Source organism: Chiloscyllium plagiosum, chromosome 5 (assembly GCF_004010195.1).
Source record: "Chiloscyllium plagiosum isolate BGI_BamShark_2017 chromosome 5, ASM401019v2, whole genome shotgun sequence".
NCBI classification, from domain to species: domain Eukaryota; kingdom Metazoa; phylum Chordata; class Chondrichthyes; order Orectolobiformes; family Hemiscylliidae; genus Chiloscyllium; species Chiloscyllium plagiosum.
This window is the reverse complement of record NC_057714.1, coordinates 120,379,216-120,404,734: the sequence shown is the minus strand read 5'-3', so window position 1 is coordinate 120,404,734 and position 25,519 is coordinate 120,379,216. Positions and strand designations below refer to the sequence as shown.

The 25,519-nt window shown below is 42.6% G+C and overlaps 1 protein-coding gene across 2 annotated transcripts in view; it reads left to right on the top strand.

Annotated features, from left to right (window-relative positions):
- The window catches only part of cpsf1 (cleavage and polyadenylation specific factor 1), a 161,230-nt gene that overhangs the window by 47,519 nt on the left and 88,192 nt on the right, over window positions 1-25,519 (top strand). For both annotated transcript variants that reach the window (XM_043690937.1, XM_043690935.1), the window contains exons 8-14: window positions 3,249-3,388; window positions 3,768-3,878; window positions 9,781-9,874; window positions 13,154-13,241; window positions 13,500-13,622; window positions 17,163-17,214; window positions 17,868-17,962. In XM_043690937.1, the coding sequence (XP_043546872.1) occupies window positions 3,249-3,388; window positions 3,768-3,878; window positions 9,781-9,874; window positions 13,154-13,241; window positions 13,500-13,622; window positions 17,163-17,214; window positions 17,868-17,962 (703 nt within the window). The remainder of the gene's footprint in view (window positions 1-3,248; window positions 3,389-3,767; window positions 3,879-9,780; window positions 9,875-13,153; window positions 13,242-13,499; window positions 13,623-17,162; window positions 17,215-17,867; window positions 17,963-25,519) is intronic.

The window sequence follows — 25,519 nt, the reverse complement described above, 5'->3', positions numbered from 1 at the left end:
GCTCCCAAGTGGAGGTCGAGCAGTTCATCAACTTCACCAACAAATTCCACCCCGACCTTAAATTGACCAGGACTATCTCTGACCTCCCCTTCCTGGTCCTTTCCATCTCCATCAACGGTGACCGACCCAAAACTTACATTTTCTACAAACCTACCGACTCTCACAGCTACCTGGATTACACCTCCCACCCTGCCTCCTGCAAAATGCTATCCCTTATTCCCAATTCCTCCACCGCTGCCACATCTACTCCCAGGAGGACCAATTCCACCACAGAACACACCAGATGGCCTCCTCCTTTAAAGACTGCAATTTCCCTTCCCATGTGGTTGATGATGTCCTCCAGTGAATCTCATCCATCTGCCACCAAACACTCTTTACCCCACCCCAACCGCAACAAGAACAGAAACCCTTGTGTATATCGCATCATCCTCCGCCATTTCCACCACCTACAAATGGACCCCACCACCAGAGATATATTTCCCACCCCACCCCTATCCACTTTCTATAAAGACCGTTCCCTCCGCGACTACCTCGTAAGGTCCACCCCCCCCCCCCCCCCGACCCCCAACAACCCCTCCTCCCTTCCTGGCACCTTCCCCTGTCACTATAGGAATTGCAAACCCTGTGCCCACACCTCCCCCTTCACCTCTGTCAGGGCCCCAAACGAGCCTTCCAGAGTTTCACGAAGGTCATTTACAGTATCCGTCACTCCCGATGCGGTCTCCTGTACTTTGGGGATACAGGATACCTATTCACAGAGCACTTCAGAGACTCCTGCACCAATGCCACCTTCCAATGGCTGAAACTTCAACTCCCCCTCCCACTCCACCAAGAACATGCTGGTCCTGGGCCTCGTCCATCGCTACTCCCATTACCACCTGACACCTGGAAGAAGAATGCCTCATCTTCTCCCTCAGGACCCTCCAACCCCATGATGTCAACGTGGATTTCGCCAGTTTCCTCATTTCCCCTTCCCTCACCTTATCCCAGTTCCAACCTTCCAGCTCAGCACTGCCCTCATGACCTGTTCCACCTATCTATCTTCCTCCCCACCAGTCCACTCCACCCTCCCCTCCGACCTATCACCTTTACCCACACCTCCGTCAACCTGTTGCATTCTCAGCTACCTTCCCCTGCAACTCCACCCCCTCCCATTTATCTCACCACCTCTGCTCCCAGCCTCATTCCTGATGATGGGATTTTGCCCGAAATATCTATTTTCCTGCTCCTCTGATGCTCCTGACCTGCTGTGCTTTTCCAGCACCACACTCTTGACTCTGTTTGTAAAACAGTCCCTTCTTAATTGGGTTCAGCCTAGTGAGCCTTCTGTGGGCTGCTTCCGATGTCAGTTTATCTTTCCTTAGGTAAGTGGACAAAAATGGTTCACAATATTCCAGTTGTGGTCTAACTCTTGATATGTACAGTGTTAGTAAGACTTTTTTTATATTCCATTCCTTTTGAAATAAAGGCCAATATTCCATTTGCCTTCCCTATTAATCCCTGCACTTGTTTTGAGAAAATTTAGTGTTTTGAGCACAAAGACTCACCAAATGCCTCTATGCTGCAGCTTTCTGCAGTAATACACAGTCTGTTAGCATTGAAATAACAGAGGACTGATATGACATGATCTTTCATAGTGATAGATTCTTATAGCACTGAAATAGACCCTTCAGTCCAACCAATCCATGCCAACCATAATCCAGATTAAACTAGTTCCACCTGCCTGCACTTGGCCCATACCCCTGCAAACATTTCTTATTCATGTACTTCTCTAAATACCTTTTAAACATTGTAACTGTACTTGCATCTGCCACTTCCTCTGGAAGTTCATTCCGTACATGAACACAGTTTCTAAAAAAGAAAAGCCCCACGTCTTTTTTTAACTCTTTCTCCTCTCCCCTTAAAAAAAAAAGTGCCCCCTAATCTTGAAAGTCCCCCATCCTTGGGAAAGACACTCCCCATTCTACCTCTTATTATTTTATAAACCTACACTCCAGTGAAAAAACTCCCAGTGTCTCCCCATATCTCAAACCCACCATTTCTGGCAACACCCTAGTAAATCTCTCCTGAACCCTCTCCAGGTTAATAATATCCATCCTGTAACAGGGATACCAGAACTGATGCAGTACTCCAATGCCTCACCAATGTCCTGTACAACGTCAACATAATTTCACCTTCACTTTGGCTGGCTGGCAGCCAATGTGGTTCAATCAGTCTTAGTTTCAATGTTTTCACCCATGTTTTAAAATTGCCCCTCCCTATTTCTGTCATCACCATCTATTCCACTACTTCCAAAACATCTCCAAAATTCTGGTCTCCTATACACACTCACTTTTAATTGTTCTGCTGTTGGTGTCCATGTCTTCAGTTGCTTGGCCTTCAAGCTGTGGTATTTTTTTGTCTCCATATCTCTTCTCTTTGCTTTACTGTTATTAGCTCCTCATCTGATGGATGTCTTATTGTGTGGTTCAGTGCCCCATAATTTTTTATAATGGTCCTTTAATTTTAATATGTTAAAGGCACTATATAAATATGATTGGTGACTTATTCCTGATTTCATCGGTCCCCTGTTATCTGAACAGTTTTTAAAGAAATGATACAAGTTGAGAGTTGAACGAGGTCTTCCTGACGTAGGGGTAGGGCCACTTGCACAGCACCACAAGATCCCTAGGGTCTCCCTTTGTATCTTACTCAAGTGGTAATTATTCACATGGGAATATTGAAAGTCAGATGGCATAATAATGATGATCTCCTTCCAAAGGGCTGAGCGGAGACGCATTATCATGAAATAGTGGGACTCATAGAATCACAGAATTGCTGTAGCACAGGAGGAGGCCATTGAGGCCCATTCAGCTGTTCCAGTTGGGATCCAAATTTGAACTAGAGCCTTTTCTAATTAATTCCTCATTATCGAGGAATGCAGTTGTGGGTAATAAGACTGGAAAATGCTGGAAGTACTCAGTAAGTTAGGTAACCTTTGTGGGAAGAAAAATAGAGCTAATGTTCAGGTCTATGATCTCTTACAAAGCTTCCATCCATTCTGATTGAAGGGCACAGATCTAAAACTGAGTTGTTTTTCCATTCATTTTCAGCATCTTCTGTATTCTGCTTCTTAATTTATTAGACATTTTCTGTTTTAGTAAAATGACTTTTTTTTTGGTTTGATGTTTCTGATATCTCATGAAATGTTTAAGTTTGGCATGACAAATATGTTTCTGATCGTACGTTGTTCCTCTTTTTGTCTCTAGTCGTGTAGCGGTGCGACAAGACACCTGCAGCATTGTTGCTATCTCTTTAAATATCATGCAAAAGGTCCATCCTGTCATTTGGTCATTGAGCAACCTACCATTCGACTGCACCCAGGCACTGGCAGTACCAAAACCTATAGGTGAGCAAATGAATGGCTGCATAAGTAACAATGTACAAGAACGGTGATAGGGGTAGATTTTTAGTTTTAGAACCCTAACCCCCTGCCCCAAAACTACCAAGTGGAGTTATCCTGGACCTTCTGTACTTCTTGATTAATTGGAAAATGAGAGTAGAATATCTGTCAGTCAGGGAATGGAGCTGAACAAGTGATGAGTGTTTGCATGTTCCCAGCATCTTCCTGACAAAACAAACATATTCTTTGGGTGATTTCTTACTCAATTACAGGAAAATCTGTGCAATGTTATTGCTGTGTTTTCGGGTTTGCAAATCTTTGGATGATATTTACTGTACAGTGCCATTCTTTTTAGTTTGATATAAATTGTCTCCATTTTTTGCAGGTGGTGTGGTCATCTTTGCTGTAAACTCATTGCTATACCTCAACCAGAGTGTCCCACCATATGGAGTATCCCTGAACAGTCTGACAAATGGAACAACGTCTTTCCCACTTCGTAAGTTGTCAATTCTCAACTCATTGGTTTTCTTCCAGCCTGATAAGTTGTTTGAGGTCAAACCATATTCTGACTCATGCAATAATGCATTTTAAAAGACTTATTCCTAGGATTTGCACGTCGCTGGCTGTTGCTTTTGAGAATTGCAGTGACCTGTCTTGAGCGATTGCAGTCTTTAGATTTGGGCACTTTGTACTGCTGTCAGGAAGGGTGTTCCCCCAGGATACTGATCCACTGGCACTGAAGGAACGTGGGACAGATGGTGTGTAACTTGTACAGGAACTTAAGGATGGTGGTGGTGTTCCAGTGCACCTCCTGTTGCTCTCATTCTAAATGTAGAGATTAAGGGATTGGAAAGCGCTGCCTTTCAGCAGTACATCTTGTAGATGATTCACATTGCTGCTGCTACTGCGGAGGAAGTGAATGTTGTAGGGAATGAAGCAAGTGCCAATCTAGCAGGCTGCTTTGTTCTGGATAGTTTTGAGCTTCGTAACTGTTTTTGCAGCTGCACTCATCCAGAGAAATGGAGAGTATCGCATCAGGCTTCTGATTTGTCCCTGACAGGGGAAGCAGTGCCATAGTGATATTACGCTGGGATAGTAATCCAGGGACACTATAATTTTCTGGTTATGGGTAATGTCTGAATCGTGACCATGACGCCATTTCCAATTGTTGGGAAAACCCATTTAATGACGTTTTAGGGAAGGAACCTGCAATCCTTTGCTAGTTTGACCTACATTTGACTCAGTTGTGGTTGCCTCTTAACTATCTTCTGAAATGGCTGAGGAACCACTACAAAATCTTGGGGAAAAGAAGGGATGAAACTGGTTATTGACCAAAGCACTCATAATCATAATCGTAAACACAGTCAAGTCGACCCTGAAAAGTCTTCCTTGCTAGTGCCAAAATTGGGAGAGCTGTCTCTTGAACTAGCCAAGCAACAGCCTTATGTAGTCATACCCAAGAAATCATACTGTGCTAAAACTGCACCTCCCTCCCCCGCTTGGATGAGTGCATCTCTATCCTGAAGCTTGACACCATCCAAGGCAAAGCAACTCATGACCATCCTCTCCCTTCACCACTTATGGTATTATGTACCATTTACAAAATGCTCTACAAGAATTCATGAAGGCTCCAGACAGTACCTTCCAACCCACGATTGCTACCATTTAAAAGGACAAGGTCAGCAGATACACGGGAGCGCAGCCATCTGCAAATTCCCCTCCAAGCTGCATGCCATCTTGACTGGGGTGGGCATATCACAATTCCTTCAAGTGTCACTGGGTCAAAATCCTGGAAATTCTTCCCTAACAGTATTGTGGGTTTACCTACAGCACATGGAATGCAGCAGTTTAAGAAGGGAGCTCACCACAACTTCTCAAGGGCAGCTGACATAAGCTTTAAATGCTGTTTCAGCTAACGACACACATCCCATGAGTGAATAAGAGAAAAGGTAAACCGGCTTTGGCGTATCAAGGTGAGGGTTACTCACTGCATGATTCTTAGCCTCTGACCTTAGTCACAGCATTGGTGGAGATAGTCCAATGCAGTTTCTGGTTAGTGATAACCTGCATGATTTTGATAGTGGGCAATTCTGTAGTGTTAATGCCATTGAATGTAAAATCTCTGACTGAAAAGGGCCTTAACACCACAAAATCTATCAAGATTAAGAGAGGTACTGCAATTTTGCATCCGTCTGCAGGGGCAAGACCATGCCTTAGTTTAATGCCCATCTGAAAATGAGCAGTGCTCTGTGCAACACTCCCTCAATGTTGTTCGGAAATGTTACCTGCAGCTTTTTGGGCTGAAATCCCAGACTGTGACTTTGAGGCACAAATGCTACCCACTGAACCACACCCAACATTTGTGGGATATTGACAGAATATTTGGCCAAGGTGGAAGTCAATATATTTGTGTGCAGCCTAGTCCATTATCCCTAACTGCCCATTAGTGTATGTTTTCAGCAGGTTTTGTAAGAACATGTCAGCAAAGATCAAGAGTGGGTCACTGGGCTCTTCAAGCCTGCTCCACCATTCAATAAGATCCTGTATGATCTAACTTTAACATAACCTCTGCATTCCTGCATATCCCTTATAATCTTGCATCCCCTCGATAATCAAGAATCTGGGGTCAGTTAGCTAAGTTGGCTAGTGTGCAATGCAGAGTGATGTCATTGGCATGGGTTCAGTTCCCACACTGGATGCAGTTACCATGAAGGTACCACCTTCTTGTCCTCTGCCTTTGCTCTGAGGTCTGGTGACCTTTAGGTTAAACCGCCACCAGTTGTCTTTCTCTAATGAGTTAGTGGCCCTGTGGTGCTCTAGGACTATAACAGCAAATCAAGAATTTTATTTTAAAATGTACAAGTATTTAAAAATTCTGCCTTTTGATCTGTCACCCTATCAAATGCATTCTGGAAATCTAAATACAAACCTTTCATTGGTTCCCCTTTATCTGCAAGTTTCTACTTCAAAGATTGCCAATACATTAGTGCAACATGATTCCCCTTTGACATAACTATGTTGGTTTTGCCCAAATACTTTGAACTTATCCATGTGCCATTTTATAACTTTTTTTTACTAATAGCTTCTAACAATTTCTCTAGGATAGAAGTTGAGCTAACTGGCCTGCAGTTTCCTACTTTCTGTCTCCCTGCCTTTTTGAATAAATGAGTTACATTAGCAATTTTTCAGTCTAAAGTAGCCTTCCCTGGATCTAATACATTTTGGGGGATTAAACCAAGGCATCACCTATCTAACTAGTACTTTTAAGACCCTAGGATTAAATCCATCAGGACTTGTGAACTCACATGGATTTTAGTAAGGCATTTGATAAGGTTTCCCATGGTAGGCTTATGCGGAAAGTCAGGAGGCCATTTTGGAAGGACAAATAAGAATGCGGAATACAGGGTTACCGGTAGGGTTCTTAGTAAGGTGGATGAGCAGAGGGATCTTGGGGTCTATGTTCATAGATCTTTGAAAGTTGCCACTGGGGTGGATAGAGCTTGTAAGAAGGCCTATGGTGTATTAGCGTTCATTAGCAGAGGGATTGAATTCAAGAGTTGTGAGGTGATGTTGCAGCTGTACAGGACCTTGGTAAGGCCATACTTGGAGTACTGTGTGCAGTCCTGGTCTCCTCACTTTAGGAAAGATGTGGAAGCTTTGGAGAGGGTGCAGAGGAGATTTACCAGGATGTTGTCTGGAATGGAGAGTAGGTCGTACAAGGATAGGTTGAGAGTGCTAGGCCTTTTCTCATTGGAACGGCGAAGGATGAGGGGTGACTTGATAGAGGTTTATAAGATGATCAGGGGGATCGATAGAGTAGACCGAGACTTTTTCCCTGGGTACAACAGAGTGTTACAAGGAGACATAAATTTAAGGTGAAGGATGGAAGGTAGAGGGGGGATGTCAGGGGTAGGTTCTTTACCCAGAGAGTGGTGGGGGCATGGAATGCGCTGCCTGTGGGAGTGGCAGAGTCAGAATCATTGGTGATCTTTAAGCGGCAATTGCATAGGTACATGGATGGGTGCTTAAGCTAGGACAAATGCTCAGCACAACATCGTGGGCCGAAGGGCCTGTTCTGTGCTGTATTGTTCTATGTTCTAATTTACTTCCTACTACTTCCCTGGCAAATGTAATTTTCTCAAAATCCTTCCTCCCTTTCAATTCCTGACTTACAAACAAATCCAGAACATAACTTGTATTCTATCTAGTGAAGATTAACTCAAAATATCTGTTCAATTCATCTGTCCTCTTTATTCTCCATTGCTTATTCTCCAGATTTTTCTTTTAGGACTAACAGTTCCTTTGTTAAAGACAAAATACTGCAGATGCTGGAAATCTCAGAATACTGGAGAAACTTGGCAAGTGTAGTTGTAGGGCGTGAAAAAAGAAACAGTGTTAACATTTCGACTTTAGTATGATTCTTCAGAATACATTTACTTAGCTTTTTTAAAATATTTGAAGGGACATTTGCTATATTATATTTTTGGTTCACTTTCACCTGTACTCTAATTTCTTCCTCATCAATAATCTTTTAGTATATTTTTGGTTTTTTACAGTCTGTCTAGTGTTCTGACCTGGAATCTGTCTTTGCACAGTTATGTCTTTGAATTTGATACTGTCTTTAATTTTCCTTAGTGAAACATGGATGGTGGGTCCATCCCTTAGAATTTTTCTTGTTGGTTAAAATGTGTTTATTCTGCACTTTCTGGAATATCCACTTGCCACTGTTTGTGGAATCGTAGAACCATAGAATCCTTGCAGTGCAGATAGAGCCATTCAGCCCATTGACTCTGCACCTGTCCTCTGAAGAGCAGCCCACCCTGACTCACTCCCCCACTTAATCCCTATAACCCTGCGTTAAACATTAGTAATCCACCTGGCCTCCCTTTTCACCCCAGTTGGATTGGAACTAGAGAAAACATTGTGAGTGTTAAGTACTGAAAGCTAAAGGGGTTTCCAAAATACTGGATTGTGGCAGTCAGGAGAACAAAATTTCAGTAATCTTCGGTGCAATACAGTTTAAAGTAAAAATGATTGAGATTATTGACAATAAACTCCTCAAACTCTTAACACTTTGTTCTTAGTCATGGTATCTAGCTCTGAGTTAGAATGTGTTCAAGTCTACTCCTGGGTAACTATTTAGGTTGACATTGCACAGTTGGAGCTGCCACCTATCTGATAAGGTTCTAAACTCAGGATGGTAAAAGATCCCATGGTACATTTTGGGGCTAAAAAGCAGGGAGTTCAACCCTGTATACTGAGGAATACTTATGCCTTGGCCAATATCACTAAACAATGGTACTTACATTTGTATAATAATGTGTTCCATGGTACTTCGTGTGTTATCAAACAGAACTTGAAGTTGAGCACTATAAGGACAAGCAACGAAACAGTTGGTCAAACAAGTTTGTTTTAAGTAGTGTCTTAAAGGTGGAGAGTAATTTAGGGAGACAGTTCCATAATGTAGGGTCAGAGTAACTGAGGGGATGGTTACCAATGATGCGGTGCTCTGAATTGGGAATGATCCCCCAAGGCCAGAATTGGAAGAGCACACCATCCTGATGCTGGAGGGAATTGCAAAGAAATTGTGGCCAACGCTATGGGAGGATTTGAAAATTCTAAATTTGCATTGCTGAAACAGAAACAAATATGCATTTGCAATTCAGCAAAGTAACTGATGGATGAACAGGCCTTAATGCTGCTTGGAGTGTGGGCATTGGAATTTTGGATGACTTTAAGATTTATGTAGGAGGCACAAGATTGAAGGCCTGCCAGGAGTGCATTGACCTTGGTCAGTGTAGAGATAACGTGTGGTGCTGGAAACACACAGCTAGTCAGGCAGCATCTGAGGAGCAGGAGAGTCAACATTTCGAGCAAATGCTCTTCATCAGGAATCATGTTCCTGATGAACATTTGTTTGAAATGTTGACTCTCCTGCTCCTTGGATGCTGCCTGACTAGCTGTGTGTTTCCAGCACTACACTTTTTTAGACTTTGATCTGCAGTCCTCTCTCTCTCTGAGATAAGATGACATGAGTTACCTAAAACACATGACTAGGACATGACATTGCTATTCGTGAAACTTGCCTGTATATAAATTATTGGTTGAATTCCTACAATGTGAGAGTAGCTACGTTTTACAAATATCTCAACTGCAAAGCATTTTGGGGTGTCTCTTCCATTCAGCTGCTCTGATCAAATCAGAATCTTTTTTGATAATATCTGGTATTACTCTCGAGTGAACAGGATTTGTGGTGAAATAATCATTTCAAGATTGCAGTAAACTAACAATTGGAATAGTGGTGGATATTGGTTTTGTGATTTGGGCACATAAGACATCACAATCCATAGCATGTCAGTTGTGAATTAAGCATCAGATCTAGTGTGTTTGTCTCACAGGAATTCAAGATGGTGTGAAGATTATGTTGGACTGTGCTCAAGCTGCCTTTGTGTCCTACGATAAGATGGTCATTTCCTTAAAGGGAGGAGAAATGTAAGTACTGGATTTTGAAGTTCGTTCTTTGTGAACTCCTTTTTACAGTTTCTGTTCAACCCTCCTATCGACTCGCATCTGTGTAGTAACACTTAAGAATTTGAATTAAATTTGTCAAATCTTGAAATTGCTGGAGTATTTGAGCAACTAAATTTGAATGAGCTGCAAGGTTCGGCTTCATCCAGTTGAAACCAAACCTTCCAGCCCAGCGAGCAAATGTGCATCCAGGACCTCGACCTGAGCTACAAATCTTAATTTGACAACTGAATTTGAATTAAATTTGTAAAATTTGGAAATTGCTCGAGTGTTTGAGCAGTCGTTTTGCATCTGAAACACTTTACATTTGCTTTTAAATGAAGAAAAAGTTGGAGTCTAAGTTACCTTTAAAATGTTTTGAGGGAGTCTGGTCTGGTCCATAACAGGGCAACCATTAAGTTGTGCCTACTGACTAAAATATTGGGACATTTCAGAGTCTCTGTGAAATTCAGCCAATTGGCCAGTTTCTATTTGTGTTGTAATTTTTTAAGACTCCACTTTCTTGTGATTAGCCAAGTTTTAGAACACTGCACTGTTATTTATCCCGCTTAGTAAGCCAAGTTGAGCTTTTAATTCCCATTAAAGACCATAAAGCATAGGCTGAATGGTCTAATCCAGTTCCTATCAATTCTTCCGCACTATTTAATCATGGCTTTATGGTTCTCAACTCCATTCTGCCTTCTTCCTACAACCTTTTGATATCCTTATTAATCAAGACCCTATCTCTCTCTGACTTAAATGCTCTCAGTGACTTGGCCTCCACAGACTTCTGCAACAATGAATTCCAGAGATTAACCACCCTCTGGCTAAAGAAATTCCTTTCCTCTTTATTCTTTAACCATTCATGGGATTAGGTCATGCATTTATTGGCCATCTCTAATTTCCCAGAGGGTGTTTAAGAGTTAACCATTTTGCTGTGAGTCTGGAGTCAAGTTTGGGCCAGACCAGGTAAGAATGGCAGTTTCCTTCCCTAAAGGACATTAGTGAACCAGATGGGTTTTTCCGATAATCAGCAATTGATTCATAGTCATCGTTAGACTCTTAATTCCAGATGTTGTTTCAATGAACTCAAAGTCCTGCCATGGCAGGATTGGGAACCCAGATCCCCAGAACATTATCTAGGTGTCTGGATTAACAGTCCAGTGGTAATACCACTAAGCCATTCCCCCCTCCATCTCAGTTCTAAAGGGCTGTCTCTTCACTCTGAGGCTGTATCTCGAGTACTAATCTCTCCTACTAATGGAAACATCTTCTCTACATCTACTCTATCCAAAGCTCTTAAGTATTCTGTAAGTTTCAATGAGATTCCACTCCACCCTCTCAAAAAAAAAGCTAATTTGAGGGCTCAAACTCTACCTCATCGTCATCAAGTAGGCGAAAGTGAGTACTGCAGATGCTGGAGATGAGCATCAAGAGTGTGGTGCTGGAAAAGCACAGCAGGTCAAGCAGCATCCGAGGAGCTGTAAAATCAACATTTCAGGCAAATGCCCTTCATCAGGGATGAGTCTGGGAGCCTGTGGGATGGTCAAAAGAGTGGTGCTGGAAATATCCCTCCGCCAATATCCCTTTGGCCTCCAAGCCTGTGCTGCCACATTTTGCCCTTTCATACTAAACCTGTCTTCACTTACAGGATCCAAATCCCTCTATTCCCGTCCTATTCATGTATTTGTCCAGGTGTTTCTAGAATGCTGCTCTTGTCTTCCACCACCACCACCTCTGGCAGCGTGTTCTAGGCACTCCCCACCCTTTGTGTGAACAACCTGCCTCATACATCTCTTTTAATACCCCATCCCTCCCCTCCCCCAGTACCTTGATCCTGTGACCCTGAGTAAGTGAGCCCTGCACCTGGGAAAAACCCTCCTACTTCCCACCCTATCCATGCCATTCCCAATCTTAGAAACATCTATTTGCTCACCCCTCAACATTATGCATTCCAGTGACAACAAACCCAGTCTATCCAACCTTGCTTTATTGCTAAAATCCCCCCTACCTGGCAACATTCTGGTAAACCTCTTCTGTACTCTCTCCAAAGCATCCACATCCTCTTGTAATGTCGTGACCAGAGCTGTGTGCAATATTCCAAGTGTGGCCTACCTAAAGTTCTATAAAGCTGCAGCATAACTTGTCTGTCGTTATATTCAAAGCCCCTTCCAATGAAGGACAGCCTGCCATAGGCTTTTTTTACTGCCTAATCTACCTGCGCTGCCACCTTCAGTGATCTATGGACCTGCACACACAGATCCCTCTGCATATCAATACTACTCCTAAGGGTTCTGCCTTTCACTGTATAATTCCCACCTGTACTTGACCTTCCACACTGCATCACCTCATATTTGTCCGGTTTAAACTCCATCTGCCATTTTTCTGGTCATACCTTCAAATGAGCTATATCTGCCATTTCCTCTGACAATCCTCCTCACTATCCGCTTCACCACCAATCTTTGATTTGTCTACAAACTTAGAGCAGTTGTGTTTTTGTTCAAATTGCTGTTTGTGCTCTACATAAATAGAGGTCCCAGCACTGATCCCTGTGGAACACCATGAGTCACAACCATCCATTCTGGAAAGCAAACTTCCACCACTACCCTCTGTCTCCTCTGACTAAGCTGATTCTGTATCCATCTTGCCAGCTCATCCCGATATTATATGACTTCACCTTTTGTACCAGACTACCATGAGAGAACCTTGTCAAAGGCTTTACTGAAGTCCCATATAGACAACATCAATCGTTTTCCCTCATCAATCATCATCTTCACCACCTCAAAAAGCATGGAACACAGAAAGCTACCACCCAAGTGTAGCAGGTACTCAGAAGTCTAATCTAACGTAGGCCCTTTAAGGGGTTTGGAATATATGAATGGGGAAATCTTACTGCAATTGTTCAAGGTGCTGGTGAGACCACTTCTGGAATGCTGAGAGCAGTTTGGTTTCCTTATTTAAGGAAAGATATTATTTCATTGGGTGCTGTTTACAGAAGGTTCACTAGGATGATCCCCGGTGTAGTGGAATTGTCTTGTGAGCAAAGGCTGAACAGTTGAGTCTGTACTCATTACAGTTTAGAAGAATGAGAGGTGATCTCATTAAATCATATGGGATTCTTAAAGGGCTTGACAGGGTAACTAATGAGAGGATGTTACACCTCATAGGAGATCCCAGGATCGCAAGGTAGAGTCTCCGAATAAAGGGGCTTGCTGGACAAACTGAGCTTGTGTCTAACTGGATCTTAATGTTAACATCTTACAGCTATGTGTTGACCCTGATAACAGATGGGATGAGGAGCGTCCGTGCATTCCATTTTGACAAAGCAGCAGCCAGTGTCCTCACCACCTGCGTAAGTTTGTAATACTTTTGGTTACCTGGGATTCAGTATTGTTACCCAAAGCAACGCTTTTGGCCCATATTATACCATTTATAACTGAAATTGAATTATCCATCAGCCTTGCTCACTTCTGTTTGTTTGACCATAGGCTGATCAAACTGAGATTCCTGTTCAGTGTGTATTTTCATTAGCTTTTGAGAGTTGAACAAGATAAAGTTTTCATTATTGACTGTGCTGGTTAGACTGAATGTGACCTGTCTCCGTTCACAGATGACTACGTTGGAGCCAGGTTACCTTTTCCTTGGATCGCGTTTGGGGAACTCCCTGTTGCTCAGATATACAGAGAAATTGCAGGAAGCACCAATGGATGTTGGAAAGGATCGGGAGAAACAGGTATTAAAAATCACAGTTCTGTCCTCTTGATTGGAAAGCATCAGCAGAAGACTGCAAATGCTGTCGAGTTTTGTCAACAACTCTGTCAATAGATTTGGATTGCGATGTAGTTCACCAAGTGAAACTGCCTGCTTGAAAAGTTCCTTCAGCCAGTAATATTAGTGGAAGATGTTGATATGAGTGCAAAACAGAATTCACTCCCCCAGAAAGAATTTCATATTTGAATTTATGCTTAAAAGGACTCTGCAAGAAGTAGGACTGAAAGAATAAAAATTACACCAATTTTACTGGTTCTAATAGTTAACTAAGAGAAAGAGGGAACTGCAGATATTTGGTTCCAGTAATTGCTAAATAGTGATTTTGTATATCTTGTAAGCATATTTAATAATATGGTACCATTAGCCCTTCAATTGGAGAAATATGAGGCCTTTAAGAAATTGAATGGATCTGTTAAAATTGTTGATCTCTTAATTTTTTTTTTGTTGGAGATATGGGAGTGCTGACAGGTTCAGTCAAGGCATTTGAGGGGGAATCGGATTATTATGCAAAATGGAGACAAAGTCGGGGCATGACCAAGCTTCTAATTCAGAAAGCTGGTGCAGACATCAGCTTAATAGCCTCCTTTTAGAATTTCTGATCTGCAATTCTGAATGGAGCTGTTGGATGTTAAGACCGGTGGAATGATTACTAATAAAGCAAGGTCAGAAGTCACACAACACCAGGTTATAGTTCCAACAGCTTTATTTGAAATCACAAGCTTTTGGAGCGGTGCTTCTTTGTCAGGTGAAGTGACTTGTCCACCCCAGTCCCAACACCAGTGTCTCCACATTGTGACTTAAAAAGCAAGCTGCGGTAACCAGGATAGCACTGGATTTCTTTAGGATTGTTGCTGCAGCTCAGATCCAAGTAATTACTGAGTGTCGCATTGTACTCTTGACTTTATGTAAATAATGGAAAGGACACGTGGTGAGGAAATGAGTTTTCCATCAGAGAATTAAGCTCTTGTGCCTGTGGCTGACCAGTTAAACTGGCTCGTTATGAAATAGGATGTTTGTGTCTTGATGATGAAACTGTTGTATTATTCAAAATGGAATGGTTTCGACAATGTAGATTGGGGAAACCACTGCAACGAAGTGGAGGGCCAGAAACCAACATTTGAAATCATTGTCAGAAAATGAGAGTTTTTGTTTACTTAATGAATTTAGCATGGAAAGAATTGTCACCCCTCACTTGGCTTGATTTTAGTGCACTACCCCCTGCTATTCCTGGAGTTGTCATAAAAGTTAAAAATTTTATGAATTATGTAAATGTCCCTAATTTATCTTTTTTCAGGCTAGAGTTAACAACGCACAAACCATATTTCTGTACTTAACAAGCATTGCTAATTATTCTAAACTAACAGATTCTAGCTACAACTAAGCAACTATGAATCATCAACATGTAACTATACTAGTTAAATCTCTTAATCCCCTGATAAAACTCCCCTTGTGGGCACATACAGTCAGATGGACATGCAAAAAAAAAATAAAAAATTGGTGTAATGGGTGAAGGGAAAAACTGGGAATGCTGTTTACTGACCCACATCCATATGGTTTAATGAGATGGTCCTTCTACTTGTCAAGACTTGTTGTTTGTCAATCTCCCTCTTCTAATACTTTTCAGCTTCTTGTAAAAGGCACAGAATAACTGGTTAACAGTTGCAAAATCACTTAATATTGACTAAAAGCCACAATTTATAACAACTGGTGAGGAAAATAAACCGACTTTCTTCAGGCTTTCACTGCAAGGAGAGATAGAGGCACCATGTCCTCTTTCGGAGATCCCATGCCCACATCTGTTTGCCATACCTACATCTGTTTAGCTACACAGCCAATCAGAAGGGTGTTGGCAGGCAAATTTTGTCATCAGCAACTGGGCACCACAGCATAGACCAGTCACCTTCAAATATCATTTGTGTATGCTCCCTGGTGCCAGACTTTCTGCAGTAACCTTCCCCCACAGATGCAACCAACAAGTTTAAACATCAGTGACAATGCATTTCAAAAGTGGAGCAATCCCTTCCAAAATCCATTTAGGTAGTCCTTTTCCCATTTCAGTCCAAAATCATTCATACAGAAAATAAAGAGGTGACGTTTGCAGTGTACAATTCTAGAGGGGGTCCAGGAGCAGCGGGGCCTGATTGTATCTGTGGAGAAGGCAAGGCAGGTTGTGTGTGGGTCCTAAAGCAAAACAAGGCTCCTTAGCCTCTTCCACATTCATGATGCCATCTAGAAGAAGGGCAGCAAACACCATCATCTACAAGTTCCCTTCAAAGTCACTCAACGTTCTGACTTGGAAATATATAGCCATTCCGTTAGTTGTCACCAGGTTAAAATCCTGAAACTCACTCCATAACAGTATTGTGGTGTACCTACCCTGGACTGCTTTGGTTCAAGAATGTTTCACCAGGATCTCAAAGGTAATGGATGATGGGCAGAAAATATTGACTCAGCCAATGATGCCATATCCCATAAATGAGTGAAAAGCATAGACTATCACAGGCTTCACTAACAATAACGTAGATTACAAAATAAAGAGTTCTATTCTTTTGGAAGCTGAAACAAGTGTGCAGTTCTGGGGGCTACACGTCATGAAATATATGAAGGCTTTATACAAAGTGCAGCAAAGATTCCTAAGAATGACCTTAGGAATGAGGAGCTTCAATGTTGAAGATAAATTTTAAGAGGTTGAGGGAGGAGAGGAAATTTGATAAAGGTACTCACAATCACACAAGGTCTGAACAGAATTAATGAGGAAACACTTCCCATTAGTGGAAGGATCAAGAACAAGTAGACACAGACTTGAGGTAATAGTTAAAGGATGAGCGGTTAGAGTCTGGGATGTACCACATGAAAGTGTTGGAGATGGCTTCAATTTGATAAGAAATTTGATTTGTATCTGAAAAGGAAATAATTACTTTGAATTCAGGTGGTGGCGGGGGGTGTAATTGCTCCTTTTGGAAGCTAGTGTGGGCAGAATGTGATGCAACAATTGAGGTTTTGAGTTGCTTGAAGAATAGTGAGTCCATAGTCATTAGTAACTTTGGAAAGGAAGTTGGGTTTATACTTGAAAAGGAAACATTTGCAAAGCTACTTGGTCACGGGTGCATAGAACTAATTCACTAGCTCTTCAGAAGAGCCAGCACATGTTTTCTGGGTCAATTCGCATCCTTCTGGGTTCTTTATATTTGATTCTGTTAGGTGAGGGCTGGTTGAGCTCCACTTTAAATTCATTGGTTTTGATTATCCAGCTAAAATTGCTTAACCACAAGTTCAAACGGCGAACACTCAGTGATATTAGAGAAGGTGACTGGAACTCCTCATAGTGTTTCCATCTCAAGAGTCTGTCCCCTCTGGAGAAGGCTTTTTTAAAAGGCATGAACAGAAGGGAATGGAACAGCAAAGTAGGATGTACTGTGGATTTTGGGCAGTAATTGAAACAGCCATTCTTTCTGATGCCAGAAATAATTTGATTTTGGGTTGGATTTATTTCATTCTGCAGGATGAACCACCAAATAAAAAGAAGCGTCTGGATTTGTCAGCAGGTTGGATTGGTGAGTAACCCATTGGATCACAGAATTGTTACAATGTAGAAGGAGACTATTCAGGCCATCCTGCCTGGGCCACTGTTCCGATCAAGTATTATACTTAGTGTCATTCTTTGTCCTGTCCTCCATAGTACTGCACGTTATCTCCGTTTAAATAATCATCCAGTTCCCTCTTGAACATCAGTATTGAACCTGTCTGCACCATGCTTCCAGGAAGAGCATTCAAGGCATAAATTACTCGCTTGTGAAAATGTGTTTTTTCCTTGTCACATTTAGTTTCTTTACAAATCAGTAATTTTTAATCACTTTTCTGAGGATTGGACCCGAGCTACCAGGGTAACATACAGTGAACTGTCCTCTAAGGTATTTTTGAATTAAAAAGCAAGTATTATTTAAATTAATGTTATGTGGTTTGATGACAGAATTCTACTATTTTTCTCTTTTCATTTGCCTCCTACCAAAGATTGACAAGGGCAGGAAATGTGATAGTCAATTCTTTGTCATCCATCTGTCCTCTTTCACACACGCGAGCAATTGACTGTTATGTTGCCAGCTTACACATACTGAGTAACGTGACATGTTATAGTGGGAGTGGGGGAATAGCTGCAGGAAAAGAAAGCAAGCATGAACTCCTTGATTATGTTTCTGTTGTGTTCCAGCTGGTGATGTTGCTTTACTGGATGAGATGGATGAGATTGAAGTGTATGGGAACGAGGCTCAATCTGGCACTCAGCTGGCTACCTATTCTTTTGAGGTAAGGTCTGATTTACTGGATGTCAGATCTGTAGGAGGACGGAACGCCTCTGATATGTTCAAAGTTTCCACCTGATTAATGCTTAAGGTGACATAACACCACTTTTATAATTGCATCTGTAATTCAGTGTGTAAATCTGCAGATCGGTATTCACAAATGCCAACTTTAAGGGCATTTAAATGATCATTGGATAGACATATGGATGAAAATAGAATAGTGTAGGTTGGATGGACTTCAGATTGGTTTCACAGGTTGGCGCAACATCAAGGGCCAAAGGGTCTGTACTGCGCTGTTATGTTCTATGTTTTAATTTACTTTAACAGTATAATTTTCATGAAGGAATGTTGAGGTATGTGGGTTTGAGGGAAAATGGAATATTATGATTACTAATTTCAGTGCTTCGGCTGCCATAGCACTGGGTACGTTTTGTGATACTGAGGCAGAAGCTCCTGACAATGTCAAAGACGACATAAATAAACAAAGGAAATATAGTGAAACTGGAGGGCAATTTGGGCCTTTAGTTGAAATCATCCTGAACCCTTGTGGTGAATTCCTGAAGAAGGGCTTATGTCCGAAACGTCGATTCTCCTACTCCTTTGATGCTGCCTGACCTGCTGTGCTTTTCCAGCAACACATTTTTAAGCTCTGATCCCCAGCATCTGCAGTCCTCACTTTCTCCTTGTGGTGAAGTAATGTTGTAAGTTAACTCATCTGGGAAATTTGGTTTGGACAAATCCTAGGTTTTCCTCCAGCCTCTTGTATGATATATATGGTTCAAATGAGCAGAGAAACCTGAATCTGTAGGCCAAGAGAGAATGTATTTATCGCATTCTGGTTTGGGTATTGCACTTTTTAAAAAAAAAAAATTAGCATTTTGCTACTGCAGATGAATACTGGGAATCTCCTGATAGGAGAAAGTGAGGGCTGCAGATGCTGGAGATCAGAGCTGAAAATGTGTTGCTGGAAAAGCGCAGCAGGTCAGGCAGCATCCAAGGAAGGCGGCGCTGAGTTCAAGGGATTTGACTGAGACAAGGTGGGGGGAGGGGAAATGAGGAAACTGGAGAAATCTGAGTTCATCCCTTGTGGTTGGAGGGTTCGAAGGCAGAAGATGAGGCGCTCTTCCTCCAACCGTCGTGTTGCTATGGTCTGGCGATGGAGAAGTCGAAGGACTTGCATGTCCTTGGTGGAGTGGGAGGGGGAGTAAGGATGCAGTCCTGAAAATGGAAGCCCACTCACATGTAGGATCCCCAGCATGTTTGTCTTCTCATGTAAGCGGCAACTTTGTTGGCTCAATCATATAAGCTGAATGGGTGATGGCCATATTCTCAAAGAGATGCCCACATGGTGAGCCTATGGGTCATCCCCCCGTCTGTGATATATGGATGTCTGCAAGGCAGACCTCTGGTTGGCCAAGATCGGAGCCAGATAAATGGGAAATCCTTGCTGATGACTTTAGTACCAGGAGTTGAGCGGTCAGGGGATACATGGTCAAAGGATAAAAGAAATGACTGGATGTTGGAAGTAGAGACCATCGGAAGGTAAAAACACAAATTGACCTCAGATTAGCACTATTCATTTGGACACTGCTGAAGAGACTGTCATTTACAAATTGGCCTCTACAGCCACAACAGACTATGTTCAATATGGAAGTTTAAATGTTTTAGTAGGGTCAGAGGTGGGGGTAAAAGAGGGGGAGGTGTGGCATTGCTTGTCAAAGATAGTATTGCAGCTGTGGAAAGGACGATGGATGAAGACTCGCCATCTGAGGTAGTTTGGGCTGAGGTTAGGAATAGGAAAGCTGAGCTCACCCTGTTAAGAGTCAGTCTTTTACAGGCCTCCTAATAGTCCTAGAAATGTAGAAGAAAGGATTGCGAGGATGATTCAAGAGAAGAGTGAAAGTAATAAGGTGGTTGTTATGGGGGACTTTAGCTTTCCTGATATTGATTGGGAAAGCTATAGCTCAAGTTCGTTAGATGGGTCAGTGTTTGCCCAATGTGTGCAGGAGGGTTTCCTGACACAATATGTAGACAGGCCAACAAGAGGTGAGGCCATACAGGATTTGGTTCTGGGTAATGAACCAGGCCAGGTGTTAGAATTAAAGGTAGGTGAGCACTTTGGGGATAGCGACCATAATTCGGTGATTTTTACTCTCGTGATGGAGAGGGATAAGTGTGCACTACAGGACAAGAGTTATAGCTGGGGGCAGGGAAATTATGATGCAGTGAGGCATGACTTAGGATGTGTGGCTCGGAAAAGTAAGCTGCAAGGCAAGGGCGTAATTGATATGTGGAGCTTGTTCAAGGAACAACTATTGAGTGTCCTTGATAATTATGTACCTGTCAGGCAGGAAGGAAAGGGTCGTGCGAGGGAGCCGTGGTTTAATAAGGAATTGGAATCCCTTGTTAAATGGAAGAGGGCAGCCTATCTCAAGATGAGACGTGAAGGTACAATTGGGGCGATTGAGAGTTATAGGGTAGCCAGGAAGGACCTGAAGAGAGAGCAAAAAGCAGCAAGGAGGGGACATGAAAGGTCCTTAGTCGGTAGGATTAGGGAAAACCCTAAGGCTTTCTATAGGTATGTTAGGAATAAAAGAATGACTAGGGTAGGAATAGGTCCAGTCAAGGATAGTAGGGGGAAGTTGCGTGTGGAGGCGGAAGAGATTGGGGAGACACTGAATGAATACTTTTCTTCAGTATTCACTCAGGAACAGGGCATTGTTGTCGATGAGAATACTGAGGCACAAATAAGTAGAATGGATGGCTTTGAGGTATGTAGAGAAGAGGTATTGGAAATCCTGGAAAAGGTGAAAATAGATAAGTCCCCTGGGCCTGATGGCATTTATCCTAGGATTCTCTGGGAAGCAAGGGAGGAGATTGCAGAGCCATTGGCCTTGATTTTTATGTCCTCTTTGTCTACAGGAGTAGTCCCAGAAGACTGGAGGATAGCAAATGTGGTCCCCTTGTTCAAAAAGGGGAGTAGGGATAACCCTAGTAACTATAGGCCGGTGAGCTTCACTTCTGTTGTGGGCAAAGTCTTAGAGAGAATTGTAAGGGATAGGATTTATGAACATCTGGATAGGAATAATGTGATCAAGGATAGTCAGCAAGGTTTTGTGAAGGGCAAGTCGTGCCTCACAAACCTTATTGAATTCTTTGAAAAGGTGACGAAGGAGGTTGATGAGGGGAAAGCGGTAGATGTGGTATATATGGATTTTAGTAAGGCGTTTGATAACGTTCCCCATGGTAGGCTACTGCAGAAAATACGGAGATATGGCATTGAGGGTGAGTTGGGGGGGGTAGGTATAGGAAGATGTTAGGGGTAGGTTCTTTACTCAGCGAGTCGTGAGTTCATGGAATGCCCTGCCAGTAGCAGTGGTGGACTCTCCCTCATTATGGGCATTTAAGCGGGCATTGGATAGGCATATGGAGGATAGTGGGCTAGTGTAGGTTAGGTGGGTTTGGATCGGCGCAACATCGAGGGCCGAAGGGGCCTGTACTGCGCAGTATTCTTCTATGTTCTATTTTCTATATTCTATGAAGTGATGCACATGCAGGTCACAGTTCATATCTTGCTTGAGATGGATAGATGCTAACAGCATTCCTACCCCACTGTGATGGTGTAAATAGTATGTAGCTCTCATTTATGACAGATGGGTCTTTTAGGTTAGATTAGATTCCTTAAGGCCCAACAAGTCCACACCGGCCCTCCGAAGAATAACCTACCCAGATCCATTTCTCCTATCCTATATTTACCCCTGACTAATGCACCTAACACTATGGGCAATTTAGCATGGCCAATTCACCTGACTTGCACATCTTTGGATTGTGGGAGGAAACCCATGCAGACACTGGGAGAATGTGCAACTCCACATAGTCACTTGAGATGGGTATCAAACCCAAGTCCCTGGTGCTGTGAGGCAATAGTGCTTGCCACTGAGTCACTGCCGCCTTTTTGAAAGGCAGAGGTGAAGGGGAATGGTTCAGAAATCTGTTCATTGATTTTAGACTGCTTCTGTTGTTTTGATCTTTGTGTCCCTAAGGAACTTGGAACATTAACATAATTTGTGCTGATTTGTGCAATGATGCATCATGGTTTCAAATTTGGTTGTTTGGCTTTTTACATTGTGGGGAGTGGGGTTGAAGATTGGTCAGAGTTACTCCTGAAACTGCTAAGACCATAAGACATTGGGCTGAATGTCGAATTCTGTTCCTTCGAATTTGCTTTGACATGGCTGTATGTTTCTAAACTTAATTGGTAAACCCTTGCCAATCAAGAACATAATTATCTCCAGTCTTAAATACACTCAACAACTTGGCCTCCACAGCCCTCTGTGGCAGTGAGTTTTACAGATTAACCACCCTCTGGCTGAAGAAATTCCTTTTCATCTCAGTTCTAATGGGTGGTCCCTTCACACTGAGCCGGTGCCTTCAAGTCCTTGTCTCTTCTACAAGTGAAAACATCTCCACATCCGCTCTATCCAAGCCCGTCAGTGTTCTGAAATGTTTCGAAAAGATCCCCCCCTCATCCTTCTAAACTCGCAAGTGCAGACCCAGAGTCCATAACCGCGTCACATATGACAAGCCCTCAGCCCAGGGAAGCATTTTTGTAAATTCTCCATTGGATTTCCCCTCCCCAAGACCAACACGTCCATTCTTAGATACGGTGCCCAAAACTGCTCGCAATATTGTAAATGCAGTCTGATTGGAGACATAAGGCTTCAGAAGTACATCTCTGCTTTTGTATCCTCGCCCTCTTGAATTGAATGCTGACATTACATTTGCCTTCCTAACTGTCAACTGAACTTGCATGTTAACTCTAAGAGAATCCTGAACTATGACTCCCAAGTCTCTTTGTCCTTCAGATTTCTAAAACTCCTCCCATTTGGAAAATAGTCATTGCCTCTATTCTCCCTACCAAAGGACATAACATCTCACTTTCCTAAATTGTATTCCATCTATCACTTCATCCACTACTTTGCCCACTCTGCTAGCCTGTCCATCCTTCTGCAGCCTCCTGCTTCAACTCTACCTGCCTCCCACCTATCTTTGTGTCATCTGCAAATTTAACAACAGTGCCTTCAATTTCCTTGCCCAGATTGTTATTGTATGATGTGAGTGGTTGTGGTTCCAACACTGACTCCTACAGAATTCTTGCAGTTGTGGTGGCACAGTGGCTCAGTGGTTAGCACTGCTGCCTTACAGCACCAGGGACCCGAGTTCGATTCTCTCCTCAGGCAACTGTGTGGAGTTTGCGCATTCTCCTTGCGTCTCCGCGGGTTTCTCCGGGTGCTCTGGTTTCCTCCCATGCACAAAGATGTGCAAGTCAGGTGAATTAGCCATGCTTAATTGCCTCATAGTGTAAGGTGCATTAGTCAGGGGTAAATATACGGTAGAAGAATGGGTCTGGGTGGGTTGTTCTTTGGACGGTCAGTGTGGACTTGTTGGGCCAAATCCATTCTAAACTCCACAATTCACCAACTGCTACCCTTAAAAAGACCTCTTTATTCCTACTCTCTGCCTTCTGCCAGTCAGTCAGCTCTCTATTCATAGCAGTACCTTGTCCCTAACGTGGGCTTTTCTTTTATTTAGTAGCTTTGTGAGAGGTAACTTGCCAAAGCCCTTCTGAAAATCAATACATCAAGTCCAGTGGCTCTCCTTTGTCTAACTTGCTCATTACCTCCTGGTGGATTTGTAAGACATGACTTATCCTTGACAAAGCCATGCTGATTCAGTCCTGTTTTACCATGTATGTCCTAGTAGTACTCAATCTTATTCTTAATAATGGATTCCAAAATCTTACCAATGACCGAGCTCAGGCTAACTGGCCTGCTATCTCAAATTAGAGCCATAGTGTCCTACAGAACAGAGACAGGCCCTTTGCCCCAAACTGGTCCATGCTGACCAAAATGTCCATTCATGCTAAACCCATTTCCCTGCACTTGGCCCAGTTCCTTCTAACTTTATCTCACCATGTATTTGTCTGAATGCCTTTTAAATGTTGTTAATGTCCTCACCTCATTCACTTCCGCTGGCAGCTCATTCCATATGTGTACCATCTTCTGTTTTAAAAAAAAATTGCCCTTCAGGTTGCCTTTTATTCTGTTCCTCTAACCTTAAACTGATGCCCTCTAATCCGCAATTCCCCAACCCTGGAAAAAAGACTGAGTGCATTCACCCTATCCATGCCTCTCATGATCTTATGCACTTCTATAAGATCCTCTGTCAGTCTTTTACCCTCGAAAGAAACAAGTCCTAGTTTGTCCACTCTCTCCAGATAACTCAGATCCTCGAGTCCTGGCATCCTTGTAAATTTCTTCTACACTTTTTTCCAGTTTAATAACATTCTTCCGATGTCAAGGTGACCAAACTGAACATAATACATTAACTGTGGCCTCGCCAACGTCCTGTACAACTGCAGCATAACTTCAGGTAATAGTTGGCATGAACACAGGGATATTGTGATTTTCTTCACTGTTTGATAATGTTTGGTAGTCAAACAAATGTTGAAAACATATTGCAGGTGTGAAAGCTGCTTCGTTGTCAAAATTCCCACAAATACACTTGTACTAATTGACAGAAAAAGTGGTGATAGAATTGTGCAATTATATGACTAAACACATTGTTCAAACAATTAAAATCTCTTCACATGCATGTGGACTCATTGAGATACTGTTCATCTAGATTAGGGATTGTATTCATTGGAGTTTAGAAGATTAAGGGGAGATCTAATAGAAACTTACAAGATAATACATGGCTTGGAGAGGGTGGACGCTAGGAAATTGTTTCCGTTAGGCGAGGAGACTAGGACCCGTGGACACAGCCTTAGAATTAGAGGGGGTAAATTCAGAACAGAAATGCGGAGACATTTCTTCAGCCAGAGAGTGGTGGGCCTGTGGAATTCATTGCCACAGAGTGCAGTGGAGGCTGGGACGCTAAATGTCTTCAAGGCAGAGATTGATAAGTTCTTGATGTCACAAGGAATTAAGGGCTACGGGGAGAATGCGGGTAAGTGGAGTTGAAATGCCCATCAGCCATGATTGAATGGCGGAGTGGACTCGATGGGCCGAATGGCCTTGCTTCTGCTCCTATGTATTATGGTGTTATTAGCTATTCAAGTCCATGTGGAATGAAGCCCAGTACTTAGAAAGTGGTTTTGTTGAAGAGGCTGGGCTTCTCAATGCTTCATAGAAAAATCAATCCCCGCTCTTTAGGCCAGTTTGTTGCTGTGGCAGACAGCTTCAACAAGGTCCTGCTCCCTCATGGCCCACGTCATTCCCTTGGCTATTTGGCTGTTATTGTGGCCAAACCTATCTTATGAGGTGACAAATTGGTGGCAGTAAGGTTAACATCTGGATGTTACTGGAGTAAACTCAAGTATTTTGCTTTCTTGCACAATTGGATGAATACTATTTCAAGATAAAGCAAGGCGAAGGTTGCTTAAACAGATTAAAGGTGTTCAATGGGATTCCATCTCCATATGACAAGAGCAAACGTACAGTTGTACCAGCAGGCTTGAAGATTGGCTGCAAACAAACAATGTGTGAATTTGCACTCCTTG